This window comes from Artibeus jamaicensis, unplaced genomic scaffold, assembly GCF_021234435.1.
Source record: "Artibeus jamaicensis isolate MK-2021 breed Jamaican fruit bat unplaced genomic scaffold, CSHL_Jam_final contig_354, whole genome shotgun sequence".
In the NCBI taxonomy this organism is placed as follows: domain Eukaryota; kingdom Metazoa; phylum Chordata; class Mammalia; order Chiroptera; family Phyllostomidae; genus Artibeus; species Artibeus jamaicensis.
In genome coordinates, this window is record NW_026521803.1 from 9,818,121 (window position 1) to 9,840,764 (window position 22,644).

The 22,644-nt window shown below is 41.7% G+C and overlaps 1 protein-coding gene across 2 annotated transcripts in view; it reads left to right on the forward strand.

Annotated features, from left to right (window-relative positions):
* LAMA3 (laminin subunit alpha 3) overlaps positions 1-22,644 on the forward strand; it is a 256,015-nt gene that overhangs the window by 213,197 nt on the left and 20,174 nt on the right. For both annotated transcript variants that reach the window (XM_037134081.2, XM_037134082.2), the window contains 12 exons: positions 1,382-1,498; positions 1,582-1,761; positions 2,301-2,443; positions 5,823-5,993; positions 7,387-7,538; positions 7,686-7,848; positions 10,832-10,965; positions 11,766-11,910; positions 14,627-14,746; positions 15,168-15,301; positions 20,586-20,703; positions 21,079-21,219. In XM_037134081.2, the coding sequence (XP_036989976.2) occupies positions 1,382-1,498; positions 1,582-1,761; positions 2,301-2,443; positions 5,823-5,993; positions 7,387-7,538; positions 7,686-7,848; positions 10,832-10,965; positions 11,766-11,910; positions 14,627-14,746; positions 15,168-15,301; positions 20,586-20,703; positions 21,079-21,219 (1,718 nt within the window). The remainder of the gene's footprint in view (positions 1-1,381; positions 1,499-1,581; positions 1,762-2,300; positions 2,444-5,822; positions 5,994-7,386; positions 7,539-7,685; positions 7,849-10,831; positions 10,966-11,765; positions 11,911-14,626; positions 14,747-15,167; positions 15,302-20,585; positions 20,704-21,078; positions 21,220-22,644) is intronic.

Below are 22,644 nucleotides of genomic sequence, written 5' to 3' on the forward strand. Positions count from 1 at the left end.
CCCTGAAATCTTAGTAACTAAAAGTGCCAAAAAAACATTAGCACTGAGAAGCGTGAGAATTTTTAACCATAAATTTTATCATTGAAAATTTTTCACATATTTAATTTTTTTAAAAAAGAAGCTGTCTCAATCTCACCAAATTCCTGTGTTCTGAAAGTGTTGTCTCTTGATTTTCTCTGGTTCCTCGTGGTTATTCACAGCAGAGCAGTCCTCACTCAGTTTGTTAGTCCTTTCAGAGTGATTAGATGCCTTCTACTAATAAGTAAATTTAAGTTCCTTCCTTCCTTCCTCCCTCCCTTCCTTTCTTTTATCTATAAAATTTAAATGAAATACAAAAAATACACATTAGCATATATCATTTGCCTAACAGAATTTCAACAATTAAAATTTTCTTGTATGACATCTACTGCCTATAAATTTGAGCTAAAAAGCGAGGATCAGTGTTTTAAATAGGCTTAGGATGCTAACTACATTGTTACTTTTTTCTTTTTTTGTTTTCTATCATCTCTATTTTTTTTTACCTTTTGACTCCCCTCACCCATTTCTTCTACCCACTCCTCTAACAACTACCCATCTATTCTCTGTATCTATGAATTTTTGTTGTTTTTACATTTTATGTACAAGAGAACTCATATGATTTTGTCTATATTGTTATTTAAACCAGTCCTGGAGTCATAATTTAAGACTTCTATGATCAATTTGGTCTTAAAGTATTCACTGATCACATTCCATGTCAACTGGGAATGTCTGTGCGTTCTGCTCCTCTCACCGAATTTCCTTAAATATTTGGAAATGAACACAAATGAACAATGCCTACTTGTGTGTGTGTTTGCTTGGATAAAGCTCTGGCAACAAGGCTCCTTTCTTATGCTCTGAGACTGAAGAAGCATTCTTTCTGTATTATTCATTCACTAGTTCACTCATTCATACAGTGGTTTGTTCATTTGTACCGTCATTCATTCATTCATTCATTCATTCATTCATTCATTCATTCAATAAGTAGGTACTTATATCAGGCCCTGACTGGTGCCAGACACAGCACTTGGTCTTAGGACACAGCACTGAACAAGACAAACACATCCCTTTCCTTCACTAAGTCGAGACTTCTGTCCTAAATAGAGTGGAAGTTAAGCCCTCTCCTTTGTTATTAACCTCTCCCCTTTCTTCATGTATATTGAAGGAGGTTGTGCTCCTGACCTCTATGACCAGAGGTCCCTGGAGCTGTGGGTGTAGACACAAGCAGTGGGCATCTGTGGAAGGTTCCCGTAAATGTAGGTCTGCTCACTGCTGTGCAGTCACCAGCTACTTAAGGGCCACTCATACCAATGCAGGGTCAAAATTCATAGAGTAATTGCCTCCTAACGCTCTATTTTTGTTTTAGAAATCAGCCCAGCTCTGAACAAGCTACAGCAGACTCTGAAAATTATGACAGTTCAGAAAGGGGTGATAGACACCAATATTACTACCATCCGGGATGATCTTCGTGGGATAGAGAGAGGTCAGCACCTCCTGAACCTGTACTTGGCTTCTTTTGTTGAATAGTTTAGATACTTACTACCTCCCTATTTGTATGTGCATTAGATGATATCAATGGTATGATCGATAATGCAAAGAGCATGGTCAGAAATGCCAACGACATTACAGATGAGGTTCTGGATGGGCTCAACCCCATTCAGACAGATGTGGAAAGAATTAAAGAGACCTATGGGAGAACACAGAGCGAAGACTTCAACAAGGCTCTCACCGACGCAGATAACTCAGGTAGTAGGCGTTCTTGGCCAGGAAAAATGATCACTTTCTCTATTGTTATGTGCTTTGGCCAGTTTAAATTCTTCCCTGATAAAGTATGATCTTAGAAATTAAAACATTAGAAGACAGTGTCATATAACACATTCAAGGAGTATGGATATTCTATTAGAAGGACCAGGTAGGATCCATTAACATTGCTGTTGATTTTTCATTTTATAAAATGGAAATTTTATAGGTCTACTCACTGCTGTGCAGTCACTAGTTAAAGGTATAGGTCATTGAATCATGAGGTATTAAATTATGATTGATAATTAAAGATTAGAAAACAAAGATATATTTTTCCTGTAGCATTCAAGAAAGATGATATGATTTCTAGATTGCAGAATAAAAACCCTGGCATGTTTAGAAAAGCTATTACCTGATTTCAACTCATCCTGTTCAACATTTGGGACCCAAACATATTATTTGACAAGCACTGTCAATGAGAACATCTGCATGTAACCTTCCTCAACTTGTAATTATAAATTTCTGTTTTGTAATCTCACCAATAGTAAAGAGATTAACCAACAAGCTGCCTGATCTTTTGAGCAAGATTGAAAGTATCAACCAACAGCTGTTGCCACTGGGCAACATCTCCGATAACGTGGACCGCATCCGAGAGCTGATTCAGCAGGCCAGAGATGCTGCGAACAAGGTAGGTGAGCCCGCATTGGCCAGGAAGCCAAACTCTTCTGATAAGTCACCACATTCATCAAGAAAAGAAAGGCATTTATTTACTCAAGAATCTGCTGGCTTTCTTTGGTTGCTCAAAATGTGAAAGTTGACCTCCTCCTGTCATCCTTCAAAAGTGCAAATCCCTTCATCCCCTAAATGATCTGGTGTGTCAGGGGCCTGAAGCAGTTTCCTTCCCACTGAGTTTATGCAGACAGGAAGAAGAGTTTTCCTCCAGGCCCCAGATGGAAAACTGCAAATTTAAGTAAGGGTTTTGTGATCAGAATGTGCTGATGTGATACTGCCGAGGACCTACTCTCTCACTGTAACTTGGCAGTTGTAGAGTCCACCGTTGTTGAGGATAGAGGAATCGTTCCTACCAGGAAGGGCTGTGTTGTGAACCTGGAATTGCAGTGATTTTCCATCATTCTAGCACTGATCCATAAATCTTTCTCATTTTAACCTGACATAATTTACTTGAATTTCTGATACTTCTCTCCCACAATTTGTTTTGTTCTAACATAAAATTAATGAAATCTCCTGTATTTTTAGCCACCCCCACTGTAAAATATTTGGAGATACAGGGTTAGAGAACCAAGTCAGAATATCTCTGCCCAGGAGGCACTGTCAATTGATTCTAGGCTCCGTGTCACTTCTTGTGAGTCTGAAATTCTGCCCATTTTCTATAGGAAAGAGAAGTGCTGTCAATATAAAACCTGTAGCAGGAAAAGAAGGAGTACAAGGCACAGTTAGGAAGACTCTAAGCTCTTCATACCCGTGCATGCTTTATGAAAACCAAATGGAAAATAATGTGTTTCTAGCTTTTGCTCTTCTGTGTTCATTCACTAATCAGTTCAACAAAATCTGAAGTGTATAGTACACAGTGGTCAAGAGCTGGTGAGCCAAGCCAGGATGGATCATCGTCTTATCCGTTGTTATGTGCTTTGGTCAGACCAAGCCAGGCCACCTTCGGTTTGATCTTATTTCTGTCATGTGTGAGCCAGCCACTTCCTCATGCTGTGCCTCAGTTGCTTAATCTGTAAGCAGAGTAAATGATAGTACAGACCTCATGAGAGTGTTAGGATTAAATAAATTAATGTAAAACAGTTCCTGGCTAAAAGTACCTTGTAAGTGGGGAACAAAAAATAATCAGCAAGTGCTTTTGAACACCTGGCTTGCACAGCACTCTCCTGGGGGCCAAGGACACAGAGATTATTATTAAGCTGTAGTCCTGGGCTCAGGTTGCTCCACAGCTGCCTCAAGTGACAGCTGGTGACAGACTAAGAGGATGGATACAGGTGTGTTGTGCAGGTTTTAGAAATAACCATTTCTACCTGGAGAGGCTCAGAATAGTACAAAAGGACACCTACAAGAATACTTAATGCAACACAACTTAAATAACAAAAAGATAACTGGAAAAATCCAAATGTCCATGCAACACAACTTAAATAACAAAAAGATAACTGGAAAAATCCAAATGTCCATGCAACACAACTTAAATAACAAAAAGATAACTGGAAAAATCCAAATGTCCATGCAACACAACTTAAATAACAAAAAGATAACTGGAAAAATCCAAATGTCCATGAACAGATAATTGGAAAAATCCAAATGTCCATCGACAGGAGGTGGATAAAATTATGATAAATTTATACAATGAAAGACCATACAACAATACATGTGAGTGCGCTAGAGCTAGGTGCATCAACACGGATAAATCTAAAAACAGTGAGGCAAGGAAAACAAGTTGTAAAAAGACATGCACGGTTGGATCATACCATTCTTATAAATTATTTAAAACATGAAAAATAAAACTAGTGATAGTTTATAGATAATGCATACTTAGTAACAATATCCAAACATGTGTGGGACTCTGGCTGGGAATCCAAATTTAGAGTAGTGGTAACTGCTGGGAAGGAAGAGGGGAACAGGGACAAGGTGGGGTACCCAGGGGCTTCAATTACATCAGTAACATTCAGTTTCTTAGGATCGTAATGCATATACAGGTGTGCTCTCCATCCTTTCTTGTATTCTTGAAATATCTGCTTAATTAAAACTAATTTTTAACAAGTAGGAATTTTCCAGGTGACCAAAAAAGTACAAGGGCATGCACAAGGGCACTCAGGATACGGCTGTGTGTGCTCGGGAGTGAGAAGAAGAGACAAGATCAAAATGAAATGAGCCAGACCCGTGGGTGAGGGGAGCTCAGTCACGAACACTTTAGAGAGTCTAGTGTACCTGTCACTAAACCCCTCCACCACCACTGCCTTGCATTCACAAGGTCCTGCATAAATATTTAATTGCTTCATAGGTCAAATGTACAGTGGGTATAGGTCTCATTCCAGGAGTGTCATTCTTGAGATTGTTTGAGAATATTTTTTTCTGTATTTTAATGCAGAGCTACTGAAGCTGGTCCACAAACCAGCTCTAGTCAGAGAGCTTCTGTTACCAGGCTTTACACACAAGTATAAAATTGGGACGTGTCGAGACCTTTAATAATTTTGAGTTGCTTCGACAGCCAAACATGGGAGCAGAGGAATAAATGCCTTCTTTATCTTACTTTTATATTAATTTAATTTTTAATATGTCTTTTAAAAAGACTTGGTCCAGGGTAGATTAGGCAAAAATAAGGGTCCTCACCAAAGGGTTCAGGAAGCACTATTTTGGAAGGCCTTGACACATTCATTTGTAGGGCTGAATGCCTATAATAACTGCAACCATCACATGTACTATGTTTGTAGAAAACAGTCCCTTTACAAGTTCCTTTAAATTCTTTTTTGTCCTGGCCTGGTGTCTCAGTTGGTTGGAGTACTGTCCTGTGCACCAAAAGGCTGTGGGTTTGATCCCTGGTTTGACTGTGTATAGGAGGCAACTAATCAATATTTCCCTCTCACGTTGCTGTTTCTCTCTCTCTTCCTCTATCCCTCTCTCCCTAGAATCAATAAACACATTCTCAGGTGAAGATTAAAAATGTTTTTCTTGACATATATTCACTATATGCCAGACTTCATGCTAAGTGCTTCCATATGTGTTAACTCATCTGCACAAAAACCTTCTAGGGTTGGAATTATGAGTATAATAATGATCATATTTCTGGCACAGAGAATTAAATAACTTCTCAAAGACCCCTGGCTGATAAATGTGAAGGACATGAATGCTTGATTACCAGCTCCTGAAACAATTTCATGAGTTTTCAGTCCAGGTCCGGGAGACACCCACACTCCTTTGTTTCTGGTCGTGACAGCTTGGGAAAGGCTGATATGCACTTATAAGGAGTAGCTGCAAAGTCACAAGCTACCACTGTGAACACACCCACTTTCCTGAGGTAGAATGGTTAACACCATAGCTCTTGTCACTCACAGGTCGCTGTCCCCATGAGATTCAATGGTAAATCTGGTGTCGAAGTCCGGCTGCCCAATGACTTGGAAGATTTGAAAGGCTACACATCTCTGTCTTTGTTTCTCCAAAGACCCGAGTCAGGAGAAAATAGAAGGACTGAAAATATGTTTGTGATGTACCTTGGAAATAAAGATGTAAGTATTGCTTGGACATTTCTCTTGTTTTAAAACAGAATATAGTTTTTGAGATGCATGAGACCACTGTGTCACTGCCATTGGCATAGCAGGAGACAATCCCACCCATATGTCAGTAAACATCACCACCTGTGATGGAGCCACAGGGAGACTTCCATCAATCACAGATTGTTATCTGCTGGCAGGTCTAGAGCCCTCACCAGATGGGCCGGGCACCCATGATGAGCACACATGCACCTGGAGTTACAGATCGGCCTCTCTCCCCAAATGCGGGGCAGCTGTATCAGGGTTCCTGGGAACTGACAGTTCTTCCTCACAGAACTGTGACCCTTTTCTCTTGCTTGGAATGTGCAGCCCCAGCCCTTTCTCAAGTCTGTGAGGTGGATGAGGACCAGAGCAGAGGAAGCCCCTCCTACCTATAATTAATCAGAACTCCAGTTGCTCTATCTCGATAATTCTAAATTCTATAAACCACTACTCTTACAGGCATTTTGAAAGAGTACGTTTTAGCATTTAATCCCTCCATTCAAAATACATGTCTTCATCCTAATTGTTTGAGGAAAAGCTAATCACAAAGTGGGTCAGGACACAATTTTTGGAGAAGAAATATCTGAAACACACTTCTTGAAAATTTCATCAATTAAGAAATGGTTGGCCATCAGTAGTGGGTGCCATATTTAAAGATTCCTACAATCAATGCAATTATTAATCATTCCTTCTGCTTCAAAGTGTTGGTGCTTTATTTGTAGCTTTCTTATGGTATGACCTTTTGCTTCATACTATGATGAAATGCACATTAGTTATTCCTTCAACAAATTTATACCATATACCTAGTAGGCACCACACCCTGTATTTATAATACTCAAAAATCTGTTTCTTGAGTGTACTTAGTGTACACTTAAAACTAGTTAAAATGATATATTTTACTATAATTTAAAAAATTTTGTGTCTACCTTAAAGTGCTTGTATTGTAACAGGAGAAAGATACGTCTGGAGCTGTGGTGAGACAGGGTGGTAGGCGTTATAACAGAGGCACATGCTCTGTGTTCAGGGAATGCTGAATGGCACAGGGAAAGCGGAAACGGCTTACCTCTCTTACCAGACTAAAACCTAATGGAGGCCCGAGTCCATATCTGGTTCATCTTTGTGGGAGGCACTTGGCAAACATTTGTAGAGTAAATGAGTGCACTACACCATGAGCAATGATATCTCAGACTTCATTTAATGTTAAGAGTTCTGTCTGTATTATTTTATACAAGAATACACTTCGTTTACCCTCCCTGCCCAAGGCTTATTGTGTAAAACCCATTAGTTATTTGAAGTGCACTCCCTTCAAATGGGAAGTTGAGAGAATGTGTGTGTCAGTGTTCTGAGGCAGACTTTATGCCCGCAGGCCTCTAGGAACTACATCGGCATGGCAGTCGAAGATGGCCAGCTCAAGTGTGTCTACAACCTGGGAGAACGCGAGGCTGAACTGCAGGTGGACCAGATCTTGACCAAGAGTGAAACTCAGGAGGCGGTTATGGACCGGGTGAAATTTCAGAGGTACAAGCCTGATAGACTATCGCTCTTTGTCAATCTGACTTACACTCACCAAACTTCAACTGGACATGTTGTTGGACCCTATTTGTTGGCTTTGATTTTTCATTTTTCATATATTTTTATATAACTTTATTATCTGTTTTTAAACAGAATTTATCAGTTTGCAACACTTAATTACACCAAACGAGCCACGTCCAATAAACCAGATATACCTCGATTCCATGACATGGAAAGTGGAAGTAGCAACACACTCCTCAATTTGGATCCTGACAATGTTGTATTTTATGTTGGAGGTTACCCACCTGACTTTACAGTAAGTGCAAATGTTATCTCACTGAGTGAAAGTATCTAAATTTTAACATGGTGTGATGACCTCTTTTGTCTACTTATCACATATAAAAGATGGATTTGACTGTATATTCTTTCTTTTTCACTTTTACATATAATTTTATATATTTTAAATTGTATTTTATTGACTAGGCTATTATAGTTGTTCTAATTTCCCCCTTTACTCCACCTCCTCCACTATCTCCCCCTTTGCTCTTCTACCCCCTACTCTCTCAGGCAAGTCCCTCCTTCATTGTTCATGTCCATGGTTCATGTGTATAAGTTCTTAAGCTACTCCATTTCCTGTACCGTACTTTACACCCCCATGGCTATTCTGTAACTACCTATTTGTACTTCTTAATTCCCTCACCTCTTCACCCATTCCCCCACATCCCCCTCCCATCTAGCAACCATCAAAATGCTCTCTGTATCCATGATTCTGTCTCTGTTCTTCTTGTTTGCTTAGTTTGTTTTTTAGATTCAATTGTTGATAGATTTGTATTTTTTGCCATTTTATTGTTCATAGTTTTAATCTCCTTTTTCTTAAGTCCCTTTAACATTTCACATCATAATGGTTTGGTGATGATGAACTCCTTTAGTTTTTTTGTGTCTGGAAGCTCTTTATCTGCCCTTCAATTCTAAATGATATTTTTGCTGGGTAGAGTAATCTTGTCTATAGGTCCCTGCTTTCCATGACTTTGAATATTTCTTGTCAGTCCCTTTTAGCCTTCAAAGTTTCTTTTGAAAAATCATCTGACAGTCTTATGGGAACTCCCCTGTAGGTAACTAACTTCATTTCTCTTGCTGCTTTTAAGATTCTGTCTTTATCTTTAACCTTTGCTACATCTATTGCACATCTATTTTCTTTACCAAATTAGGGAAGTTTTCTTTCATTATTTTTTCAAATAGGTTTTCAATTTCTTGCTCTTTCCCTTCTCCTCTGGCACCCCTATGATGAGAATGTTGGACTTCTTGAGGTTGTCCCAGAAGCTGCTTATAATATCCTCATTTTTTTTTGGATTCTTTTTTCTTGTTGTTGTTCTGATTGGTTGGGTGTTTTTTGTTTTTGTTTTGTTTTTTGCTTCCTTATGTTCCATATTATTGATTTGATTCTCAGTTTCACCAACTATAGTGTTGTTTCCCTGTAAATTGTTCTTTATTTCAATTAGTGTAGCCTTTATTTCTGACTGGATTTTTTTTATGCTGTTGGGTCCTCACTAAGTTCTTTGAGCATCCTTATAAACAGTGTTTTGAACTCTGCATCTGACAGATTTCTCGTCTCCATTTTGTTTAGCTCTTTTTCTTGAGTTTTGATCTGTTCTTTCATTTGGGCCATGTTACTTTGTCTCCTCATTTTGGCAGCCTCCCTGTGTTTGTTTCTATGTATCAGATAGAGCTGCTTTGACTCCATGTCTTGCTAGTGTGGCCTAATGTAGTAGGTGTCCTGTAGGGCTAAGTGGCACAGCCTTCCATTTCACCCAAGCTGGGTACTTGAGATGTGCCCTTCATGTGGACTGAGAACTCCCTCCTCTTGTAGTTGAGCCTTGTTGCTGTTTGCAGATCATGGGAGGGATTTACCCAGGCCAGTCAGCTGCACGTATTGGCTGTGACCACTTACCACCAACCTCCACCTTCCATAGAGGATCAGCTATACAGGGACATGTTGGTGATTCTCCTATATGGTCTGTAGCTGTCCATTGGATGTGCTGGCCCTGGGGTTTCCTGGGAGGTACAGGCCAAGGTCAGCCCCCACATGTGTTTTCCAAGGTCACCCTGCCTGAGCTATAAAGCAATCAGAATGGCTGTTGGGCTTGGAGATTTTCAGGCAAAATGAAGCTTTTAATCTAGGCTGGCTGCTGCTAGTGTCAGGCCTGGGGCTCACTGAGGTCAGCTTTGCTTGTTTAATAGGATTTAGGAAGTTATGAAGCATGAGCCAAGATCAACCATTCATATGAAAAAGCTGCTTGGCTGGACCTATAAATTGGGTGGGGCAGAGTCTCTGAGGATCTCCAGTGTGAGTCAAACGGTGTTAGCCAGATTGATGGAGTCCCAGATATGGTATCAGCTTGCTGAATCTGTTGGGGGGAGGGTTCAGAAAAGAGACAATGGCTTTTGCTGGCTTTCATGCAGACACTTCAGTTTCTCCCAGTATGCCACTTGTGCCTTTCAAGCTGCTACCCTGGTGCTGGAGCTCAGAGGAATGGAGTCTGAGTAGGTGAGTCCATGTGTGGGTTCTTTAAAAGGAGCTGCTCGGGGCTCCAGCAGTTCTTCCACGGACTCAATCCCCACTTTTTTTTGTAACCAGAAGTTTTGGGGACTTATCTTCTTGGCACTGGAACCCTGGGCCAGGAGGCCTGGTGGGGGGCTAGGACTCCTCTATTCCAAGATATTCCTCCCAAATTTTTATCCACCACACATGGATGTGGGACCAGCCCATGCTCTGTCTGTGTCCTTCTACCACTCTGGATAGATGTGGTTCTATAATCTGTAGTTGTCAGACTTTCATTTAACTTGACTTCCAATGGTTCTTAGTGATGGTTGTTTTATATTTTAGTTGTAATTTTGGTGTGATTGTGCAAAGAGGTGGGCTGTGCCTGCCTCGCTGCCATCTTGACTGGAAGTCTGACTATATATTTTTAAAACTTATTTAGAGATAATAGCTAACCCTTGAGTGCTACCTTGCTCAGTGATATATGCTAAGTGCATTAATTTAAAAAGCATCATTAATTATTATCCCCAGTTCACAGATGAGGAAACTGAGACAAAGAGGTTGAATAACTTGCCCAAGATCTTACAGCTAACAAATAGTAAAGCCAGGGCATTTGGTTCCAGCGTCCACATTCTTAACCATTTACTGCTTTTAACCATCTTTATGGTTAAAAGATTCATACTATTCATACTATTTCTTGGTCAACCTGATCATTATCCTTTGTTCATTTAGTAGATTTTTCATTTCTTTTTTTTTTCAGCCTCCTGCAAGAATTAGATTCCCTCTGTACAGAGGTTGTATTGAATTAGATGACCTCAATGAAAATGTTCTGAGCTTGTACAACTTCAGAAAAACTTTCAATCTCAATACAACTGAAGTGGAGCCTTGTAGAAGGTAAATAAAGCCTAGAAACTGTGTCTCTGTAAAGTGATTTTTATAACTTGCAGGTATAATACATAATAAAGGATGGCCATTGACATGCTATCAATGTAACTGTTTGATTTGAGCTAGTAGTTCTTAAATTGTGCTTACCTGCACCAGTGTTAGTCCAGCCTTCTAATAATGGTAACCTTTTCTTAATTTGTATGTTAGATTGATAGAGTCTTCTCAATTTAAAGAAAAAGCTAATCATTCTTAAATTGTTGGTGCCCCCTACCACAAAATGCTCAGTGTAGGATGGTACAAAAGTATATATTTACTGTACATTTTTTAAAAAAAACAGTAGTCCACAAAGTACACCATGAATTTTGGGGTACTCTGACACCTGGATCTAATGAAAATTGCTGACTTCAGCTCCTCAATTTCCCTGTAGTTAAAAGATTTAGAATATTCTAATATGAAACAGACTGTGTACTTATTACTCAGAATATAATTATTATATTTCAAGCTCACAATTTTTTTTTACATATTAAGTTCTTCAGATGCTCGGTTACATCTTCCTAAGTAGGTATTTCCAAAAGGGACTCAAATATTGTTATTGAACCAGGGTTTAAGTATCATAAGAGCATAGGAGCACATTCAGGAGAAAGAGCGGGCTGTTTTAACCATTTAGACATGTTTTCTCCTTAAGAAATGACAAGTAGATTGCATGTGCTTTGCTCCATGTTTCAGATAGCAGCAACGTGTATTAATAAACGCAATGTGTGGTAGTCCTTTGTTGCTGTGTTCTAACTTACAGTGATTGATGTTGACAGGAGAAAGGAAGAATCAGACAGAAATTATTTCGAAGGTACAGGTTACGCTCGAGTTCCAACTCTACCGCATGCCCCCTTCCCATCCTTTGCACAGACGATTCAGACCACTGTGGATAGAGGTTTGCTGTTCTTTGCAGAAAACCAGGTAATCTACAACAAACATCTAAATATTAGCAAATATGTCCATTCAACTGATCAATTTGGGGGTAACTGGGTTATTATAAACAACCAACTAGATCTGGAAGACATTGTGCAAATGTTACCCACATCCTTTCCCTTGACCCAATTCTACCTTCTTTGGCTGTAGGAATGTGTGTCTTTATAAGGTAAGTAATAAGGAATTCAAAAACATGCCACCGAAATGCAGGAGAAATTACCCTCTTTCCTATTCAATTCTCAAATCAACCTCACTCTTTGAAAAATACTACTTGCCTAATAATGTACTTATTCTGCATAAAAACACGCAAAGACTTTCTGGGACTCTGAGAGCTAGACTGTTTGTCCTTCGGCTGTTTGCACCTTCATCCGACTCTTCTCGGGCTATGTGGGATTGTCTTTATCAGCCTGACCCTTGACTATCCAAGACATGAAAGCTTCTTTATTATCAAGCAGCTGAGATTCTTAGAGGCCATTCTTTAATCTCCTACTTTAGAAAAGTCCAAAGTTATGCTCTCTAATGATCATTAGTGCCATCTGCTGGTAGATGGGCTGGGTGTTGTCTGCTCCTATAAATACCTCTTCTATAGGTGCTTCATTGGGTGGCATTTCTGGAGAAATGAGAATCTCCCATTTAAGAACGTGGAATTCACGAGGCACTTGGGATTTTACCAGACCCTTCTACCTCAAAGGTGGGGGCATAAGTCTGGACCAACACTTCTTTCTGGGGTTGGTCTGGACCTTCCAGGAGATTCAAAGGCTAAACCATTTCTGATGGTTTGGGGAGGTCCTGACCTGCCTGAAGAATGCGGAGCTGAGAAGTCACACAACATCTTCAGGACAAGGCAGTTGTTTTCCAAAATGAGGTCTTCTTTGTACTGCGTTTTAAGTTATTTGAGACTAAGAACCAGAAATACTACTCAGATGAGAAGAAAACTTACAAAATGTTGTTGGCAACCAAATAAGAGAGAATGATCCGGAATGTACCTGTTATGTAGGCTGGCTGATTACTCTCATGAGTTCATGTTATTCTGTTATTTATGAGTCTGATGAACCCTAACTGGCTTCCAAGGGCAAGTTTAGGATCTGGCTAAGGACTGATTTTTCTTTTAGATGAGGACTCTGGCAGTAGACTTCAAAGAGAAGTATTCTTATCAACAGGGAATGGTATAAAAGCAAACCTTCAAGCTCTACGGGAGATGGTGGTTCAAGTATGTGTCTTACACCATGATGAGGATACAAAACAACCAAGACACATGTGATTCCCACCCCCCAGGACCTTGTGTGCTAGATGGGAAGACAAATATTAACCAACTTTGTGCTCGTTAATTGGTTAACTAACATCATCATAATAGTGGTGAGCCATTTAGAGGGGAAGTTTGAGGTGAAATGAGGATGTGTAACAGAAAAGACTTCTTGAACAAAGGATGCTTTATCTGAGAGCTGGAGGACAAGTATGCGACAGTATGTAAATTGGAGACAGCAGAAGGGGAGGGCCATCCATGTGGGGGAGGGGCAAGAAGGAAACTCAGGCATGGGAAGGACAGGGAGCATCGGGGATGGAATGATGTCCCTTGTGGTTGGGACACAAAGAGCCAGAGGGACCACAGAGATATGGAACTGAAGGGGTGGTCATGGCCTCAGAGCATCTGATGGGGAGTTAGGGGTTTATCCTGAGAGCAAAAAAGAGTAATGTGCTCACACAGGTATTTTGATAAGACCGCTCTGGCGGCAGAGTAGAAAATGGATTGGAAAGGGCACAGAGTGAACATGGGGGGGGGCAGTGCATTATTGCTGTGCAATCCCCCTGAAGGTCTGTGGCTGAGACTAGGTGGCATGAAATGGAGAGGAAGCTAAGAAATGGTGGAACTGACAAGATTTGATTGGATGGAAGAGAGAGAAGGAAGAACCAAGAGTGACTTCTAGTGGGTTTGTGGCCAGCTCAGAAAGTGATTATTAGTAGTGAGAGAAAGGAGAGAGAGCAGTGTGAAGGGCAGAGAGACAGCAGGTAAAAGGGACGTAGATCATAAGTTGTGTTGGTGTATTTCTGAATTTGAGGATCTGTGAGTCATGCCAGCAATAACAGTAAGGTAATCAGATATAAGACCTGGTGCTGCAAAGGCAGAGCTAGGCTAGGGAAAAACATCTGGGCTTCATGGGCTCACCTGAATTGGGGCCACAGGAGTGTCTGTGACTGTGAGACAGAGACAGTGGTGGAAGGGAAGAGGTCCTGTGTGGGATCCCCCCAAAACCCCCAACACTTAAATTGAAGGTCAGAGGGGAGTGAGCCAACAAATGAGATGGAGACATAATAATAAGTCAAAAAACAGATGGTGGAAAATGCCTGGGGTTGGAGTAAGACCATATGTTTTCCCAAGAAGTAATGGTCATGTTTTCCCGTGATATTAATGATCTGTATCTTCTTGGTTTCCATTTGCACATGCTGATTATAGATTCCTATGAAACAAAACCGTAGGAGCTAGCATTTATTGCGTCCTTCCTGCATGCCAATCACTGTATATGATGCTTGCCGAGGCTCATAACGCTTAACCATGGTACCCATCCCGGTGGTTGGATATTGCAGCACTCTTGTCCCTTTTAATTAAGGAGGCAGCTGGAGCTGAGAGCAGTCTGCAACCTGAGAGCCGCCGCTTTTCCTCTGCTGAGCCTCCTGGTAATAACCGACATTGTTTCTCATGCTCTAGGATCGCTTCATCTCTCTCAACATAGAAGAAGGTCGTCTCCTGGTGCAACACAAACTGAATTCAGAGCCACCACAAGAAAACGGAGTTGGAGATATCATAAACGATGGGCATGATCATTTGGTATATTTTCTGAGTCTGTTTAGTTAAATTGTTGAATATCCTTAGTCCTTTCAAATTAAGCCGGTGCCCAAAACACTTTTCTATTATCAGATGAACTTGCAATTATTAACTGAGGGACATGTACTTTAAAAATGTGAACATTTGGGCATGAAATATGTTAACATGTATATGGCATATATAAAACACTATTTCAAATGCAAATTTTCTATTAATGTTTTAAATGTTTAAATATGAATATGTTTCAAGTATTAATATCAATCTTACTGCCAGTGTTTTAATATTATATTTTTATAATGCAGAAGCACTATGTCATGTATATAAATAAATCTGAAGGAAGACAAGAACACAGTCACTCTGAAGCACTGTGAACAGGATTCCTTCATTTCCCATTGCTCGCTGACTCACCTCTCATGTATTTCAGATTCAGATCAGAATTGGAAAAGCCCAAGAAATTATGTGGATAACTGTGAATTCTAGACTCCTGAAAATTGAAGGAAAAATATTTGATTTCAACACATATTATCTAGGAGGAATTCCACTTTCAATCAGGGAAAGGTAAGATGTTACGTATCTTTTTGAAGGAAGCAGATTGCCTCTCTTAGCGGTTAGGATCGCTACTGATTAGAGTGCCTTTTTAAAATTCCAGTGATAATAAACACAAAAAGTTGGCTTTTCAGTATTAACAGTGTTAGGCAACAGAGCAAACCAGGCTATAAACACTAGATGGGCTGGTGAGGGTGCCATCCCCACATTCTTGGGAGGAGAGAAGCCACAGGAATAAAGATGGTGTTGACCACGTTGCCAATTAGAACGGAGGCTGTGGCCCTGGCTCCTTAAAGGTCATGTGAGAGATGCCCCGGCTGGTGGCTCAGTTGGTTGCAGCATCATCCTGTGCACCAAAAGGTTACAGGTTCGATTCCCAGTCAGGGCACATGTACAGATTGCAGGTTTGGTCCCTGGTCAGGGCACATATGGGAGGCAGTGAGTCCATGTTTCTCTCTCACATCAATGTTTCCCTCTCTCATCAATAAAAAACATATCTTCAGATGAGGATTAAAAGAAGAAAAGGTAGTGTACCAGAGCATGGGCAATCCCATGCCCGAGAAGCAGTACTGGGCACCGGAAGCTGGCGTTGCCGCCTCGGGGGGTGTTTCTAGAATGCGAGGCGCACCTGCTTCACCTCCCCTTTGTATGCTGTCGAACGCAGAGCACATGCAAACCTGTTTCTCAGATTAGTGAGCGCATGAATGAATGAAGTTCATTTAAAAAGAAGTGAGGCTTCATCTGAATGAGAAAAAAAACACTTTGAGAATGTACTTAAAAAAAACTTTTACATTTTGCTTGTATCTTCCAAAAAGGGTTTAAGAGAGCTGATGGTAGTTCATGGAAATAAAATACTCTGGGCGGGTTAGTGCTAAGCTAAGGGAATCCCAGAACATTCGATTATAATTACCTAAATGAGATCTGAGGCTAGTTAACCTTTTGTTCTAACCTATCGGTCAGTTGGAAGGACTACCATACATGAATTACAAGGCATTGCCCAAAGGTACTTTTTCTTCTATAGCCCTAATGCCTCTGAGCACCTGTCCATCCTTAGCAAGCAGGCATCAGTCCATGTTTCGAAGTTGTCAGGGTCGTCCCCAAAGATAGAAATGCAGGTGAGAAATTTCAGCGCTTTAATAGAGTTTGGAATGGAATTTTTTACTCCTTAGACTGTTTGAACTGGAAAAGACCTTGTAGGTCATGGAATGTAATCTCTAAATTTTACACATGAAGCAATTAAGAGCCAAAAGGTGATATTAATATTTAATATCAATATTAAATAGCAATTCAACCATGAATAGCTAGTTAGGAGGGGTCAATAATCTTGATTTTATTCAGTTAAATGTAATACAATAGAGAAATTTAAGGTAGCACCATTGTGTACATCTGAGGTTATAATTTATTTGCTCATTACTCATTGAGTTTCTAGTGACATCAGGCAGTGTGGCAGGTGCTAGGAAGACAGTGATGACCAGGGCAGAGCCACAGCTGTGGTGAAAGGAGATAATAGAATGTGACCAATGCCACAAGAGGGGAAGCTCTGGGTGCTGGGGGACCTGGGACAAAAATCTAATCCAGTTGGGGGCCTCAGGAAGTTGGCCTCTGGGAGACCTGAAAGACGCTGGCAGTCAGCATATGTGAAGAGCCACGCACTAGAGAAAGTGTGAGCCTTCAGAGAGCTGGAGGACACTGTGGAGCAGGCCAGGGCTGCCCCACAGGGCTGCTGGGGCAAGCAGGGGCCAGACCACTGAGGATCCTTAAAGTCAAAATGATGAGCCGTCGGGGAGACTTCAGCAGAGAAAGGACATGATCCAATCTGGATTCTTAGTAGCTCACTCTGGTTCAAGGCAGAGACTGGATGAAGAGGAGAAAGGGCAGAGGCAGGTGGAGTGCTTGGAAGATGAGTGTATTAACAGCAGTGAGAGAAGAGGGGGGCCTGACCAAGAAGTGGCAGTGCAGAGAAGGAAGTAGGACTGGATTCCTAACATAGCCCAACACACAAGGTTGGATATAAGGTCTAGACCTTTGAAGAGAAGTCCAGGAAGAAGAGGGCGGGGATCCAGCTCGGGCACAGCTGGGTATGGAGGTTGTGGAGCTGGTGGGCTCACCCAGAGCAGTGAGGAATTCTCAGAGGAAGTACACTGGCCAATGGTTTGCACTAGTCTGAGGGCAGAAGGCCCCCAGACAGCGATGTAGGGGCCAGGCAAGCAAAGTCAACCAGGAAAGGGCATTGGGTGAAAACCCAAAGAAATGGTTCTGGTTCGGGCTCAGCCATCCAAGAGCTGCCTGACCTTGGGTTAAGTCTGCACTCAGCCTTCCTTTCCCTTGTCATCTCTGCCCAGTAAAGCAGCACACAGATGGGTATAGGTGTGCCAATGCATCAGATATACATACACACTTTTTGCAGTGGCCTGTCTGAGGGTCTTCCAAACAAGGGACAGCTTTCTTTTTCTGGGCAAGTTTATACTTTGATTTTTTTTTATTCAAATAATAAGAACATGGAAAATGTAGGATGGAGAGGCGAGTCGGAAGACCTAGCCTTTTAGTCCCCCACAGATAAATTGCTAGGCGATATATTCATCACTTCCTGGTCCTGCTTGATGGTCCAGAGAGTCCTGAAAGCCCCTGCGACTTGGGCCTCTGGGGTCAGGGTGGACACAGAGGAGTTCATTCCACCCCCTGGCACGAATGGAAGGCTCTTACAGGCAGTAGTAAGTGCTTAAATCTAATGTGGAGAAAAGCAAGCTAGAGTTATCTCTAAAGAAAGCAGCTTGACCAAGAGAGTCTGTGGGTGTTCTGTTTTCTCCTTTCACTGTAGTGTGTCTTCTGGGAATAGGACTGAGCTCTTGCAATGCCGCCTTTAGGGTTCTAGGCAGGAGCCGCAATCTGTTAATCCCACTTGTTTCCCATGAGAAGGGAAAACCATCTCTGACAGTGCCAGGGAGTCTCAAACCAACAAGAAACTTGTCCTGAGGATTGACACATTGAGTGTGATAATAAAACATTATTGAATATAATAATAAAACATTAAAATGACAATAATTTGAAAAGTAAAATCAGTCAAGGACGTCTTGGACATTTTACTAAGTACCCAGCCCTGGCTTTAGGATCACATTCTGCTCTTACTGCCCTCTGAAATCTGCCGCCAGCCGCCTGGCACCTGGCTGAGGCTTTGTGAACCCAACGGTCCATGATATGCACACACAGCCCGAAGTACCAGCCCATGAATACCGCAGCTTATACCTTCTACGGTCCCATTCCTCTAGCAAGTGTGCATGGTCCCTGCATCCCGGAGTAAATGTGGAACTCCACACCCTCAAAGACTCAGAGTAACAAGGACGTCCCAAAGGACAGTGGAAATAAATCTCCCATCTCCTCATCTCTGATGCAGATAAATTTTCTGCTGGAAAGAGCCATGATCATGCTGAGTGCTGTGGTTGCACAAGCTGTGTATGTGTAAGGCTTGAGGGCTTCGGGGTGACACTCGCTTGTGCATCCTGCTGACCACTCGGGTCCCAGTGACTCTCTCGCTGCATGACTTCAGGCAGGTTACTCAGCCTCCCATAGCCTCCTGCTACACCTGTAACGTGGGCAGAGTAACAGCCTCTCTAGTGGGGTGGCTGTGGGATTCAGAGCAGTGAGCACAGTGCTGGGCACGTGGTACATGCTCGGGAAATATGAGATCAGAAAGTAACTCCCTCAGAAGGTCCTTGTGAGGACGGCATGGCGCTGCTGCGCACAGAACAGGCACTCATGTCTGTTAGTGCCCTTTCTCTCCCCATTTCTTTCCTGCCACAGTCTTTTTCCTTCAGCCTACACTTTCTGGAAGGAAGGGCCTCAGGAGATGTTGATGTGCCTAAAGCACACTCAAATGAAAGAGGGGGGTGGATCTAAACGTTTGTATAAATAGACAAACTCTAGCAACGCGTATGAACTTTCCTCCTCTTCTGAGGGAAAAAGCCATCTTTATTCAATAGTTAAGCTGATGCTGCAATTCCAGTAGGGATTCATTTCTCCCTTTTCCTCTCATAAAATTTAGTCTTATGCATAGTGCATGTAGCTAAACTGCTTATAATGAATTGAATAAAAATGAATGCAGACACCCTTCCATTTAGAACAGTGAGCTGCCCTAGGGATTTATAATGAAATCAGCTTCGTGTTCTTCTTAGTACATCATTGGTTTAAGAAACACAAATATTTGTCTGGACTGCAGTTAGTTCGTGTGTGTTAACATTTTATGTGAATTCACCTTCAAACAGAGCCAGAAGTCAAATCAAAAAGGAGATGCCAAGGCAGCCACATGGGAAGAGCTGCTTTAGAAATGGTTCTTCTTATAATCATTGCATTGTAGGAATACTTACTGAGTCCGCCATCGCACTTTGAGTCCCTGCTCCACACCGAGTGCCATTTGAGTGTGTTACTCATATTAACTCATTCAAACTCCTAACAACCTTAGGAAGCAGATTAAATACCCCATTGCATATGTGAGAAAATAGAGGCACAACGAAGGTAGGTCACCTGGCCAGGCAGCAGAGAGAGGACTTGCACCCCAGCAGCCCCGCCCCAGAACCCGCAGCTCTAGAGCAGGCCTAGCTTGCCTCTGAGAAGCACCTCCCAAGTATTCATGACCACATCCAGATCTGGCTGCAGGCATTTCCTGAGCACTAGCTTGTTTAATCCTCTCAGTAACCCCTGAGGAGGTGGTGGAGACAGCATACGAGGCCAGGAAGTGCTTCCTCTGTCCCAGCTTGGCATCGGTTAACTCGCAAGCCACACTTTTCATAATTGTCTGGAACCAAAAAGTAATAGTTTGTTTCTTCTAAGTTTAACTCAGACAGAAGAAAAGGCTAACTGAAAACAGGCTAACTCAAAGGTGGACCAAAAAAAAGAGCAAAGATTTCCTAGAGCATTCCTGACTCTGATGAAGTAATTATTTATTAAGTTATCAATATATACTTATTAATATTTGTAGTACATTGATGTATTCATATACTTTCTCTTCACCATATATTGCCACGACTCCTGGCACGGGTGTAGGATGGGGAGCAATTCGAGATACTGTGTATCTTCATGTTCATTTTTTAAAGCAGAGAATGCAGAATCACACAGAAAGGAAGTAGATTTTCCCAGCATCACAAAATAAGTAACTTTATAGAAATCCCACGAGAACAGGTAACCCTAAATAAAGCACATACTTGTTCATGGGTGAGAAGTAGCGAAGTGCGGCGTTTCAGCTCCAGTTCTCAGGTGAGCCTGCTCCGGTACATCCCTTCCCTTCTCGTGTGCCCCAAATCAGGTTCAACATTTCTACACCCGCTTTCCGAGGCTGCATGAAAAACCTGAAGAAAACCAGTGGTGTGGTGAGGTTGAATGATACTGTGGGAGTGACGAAGAAGTGCTCAGAAGACTGGGAGGTAAGTGAAGAGTTCAGAGCCTCACCAGGGAGCGCTCCCCGACCAACCTGTTTTTGGTATTCGTTAATACATTGACTTCGGACTCTTCTCTGGTAGCATAGCAGCGTTACTGAGAACTGGCTCATCTGCACTCCCCACGCACTTGCAAAACCTCTTTAGGTTTGCATATGAAATTTGTAAGAAAGAAGGAATACCAACTACACACGTAAAAACCTACAGATGATTGATAATTGTCATTCAGAAAAGCAAAATCAATTTCTTCAGGAGACGTCATAAACCACATTGATCAGTTGTTATGAGAAGACATAGGATAAGGTTAGAATTTCAGCCATGAAATGATTGCAAGGCTAGTAATTTACTGTGTTTGCATTTCAGCTCGTGCGGTCTGTCTCATTCTCCAGGGGAGGACAACTGGGTTTCACCAACATGGACTCTCCATTGCCCAGCCAGTTCCAGGCCTCCTTCGGGTTTCAGACCTTTCAGCCCAGCGGCCTGTTACTAAGTCATCTGGCCGGGGTATGAAACATGGCGTGAATATCGAGCAAGATTCAAACTTGACTCAAAGTTCGATGTCGGAAACAATGGAGCAGGGGTGTCAAACTCATTTTCACCCAGGGCCGCATCTTCCTTGGGGTTGCCTTCAAAGGGCTGAATGTAACGTTAGGACTGTGTAAAAGTAACTACTCCTTAACAGTTAAGTGAGAGCTCAGCATTGCCACTGGGTAGAAACAAGGTGCCAGGCCGGATAAAACAAGGTGGGGGGCCAGATTCGGCCCGTGGGCCTTGTGTTTGCCACCTGTACAATAGAGAGATTTTTAACATAAATTGGAACTTGAAATACACATCCCAGGTTAGGTCCTAAAGGAAATCAGGCTTAGAAAGTACATTATAGTTCACAGGATTGAATTTGTGTGTATTCAATGGCTTATTTTCATTCTTTTTAGGTTTATTTTTTGAGTCAAAGTAAATTATAACTGTTATAAATAATAATGTAGCTTAAAGTTTTAGATCTAATGAGAAAATCAGAATGTATCCCCCATTATTCTCTTTTGATAGCACAAAAGATAGCTCTCATTTTTTGCAGCAGCTGGTTGGACAATGTTTACATCTGAGAAATGGGAGAAAGGAATGTCCCTTGTCCTTTGCTCATGTACAACAGAGCCCCAGAAAATCCCTTCAGCAAAGAGGTGCCCTCTACACCCTAAGAGGATTTAGCTTGTACAGTTACGTAGGCATAGAAGTCAACTGATACTTAGAAATCCCCTTATGGAACAAGTGGGATTTCAAAAGAGAAGTAGGAAGAGCACACTGACATTCTCGATTTGTTTCTTCTGAACGTCCAGCACAACAGACATCCAGTATTTGTGGAAAGGCGGGGTGGTGGCTGACTCTGTGGATACGTCATATCAGAAAGCTTTGCCTGCCCTGGCCAGGTAGTTCAGTTGGTTGGAGCGTTGACCCGTACACCAAAAAGTTGCGGGTTCCATCTCTTGGCAGGGTACACACCTAGGCTGCAGGTTTGATCCCAGGTCAGGAGGCCTGTGGGAGGCAACTGATCAATGTTTCTTTCCCACATCTATGTCTGCCTGTCTGTCTCTCTCCAATCAATAAACATGTACTTAGGTGAGGATTTAATACACATATACTCATACAAACACACACATATATATGATAAGAAAAGCAAAGCTTTTTCTCTCTCGACATCTTTGCTCATCCACCTTTAGAGAGCTTTTCTCAAAAACCAGTGCTGAGAAGGTACATGTCAACATGCAGATTGTGAGAGTGGCTTTCCATCAACACAGGATGTTTTGATCTACTCTCTTGACATGGAACACTTGTTTCTTCTGCCAAGGGTAGGGACGCTTGGTACATAACATGCAAAGTGATCATAAGCAGATGGAAGATTTAATGACTTTGTAAAAGATGAGCTGAATCCTGGGC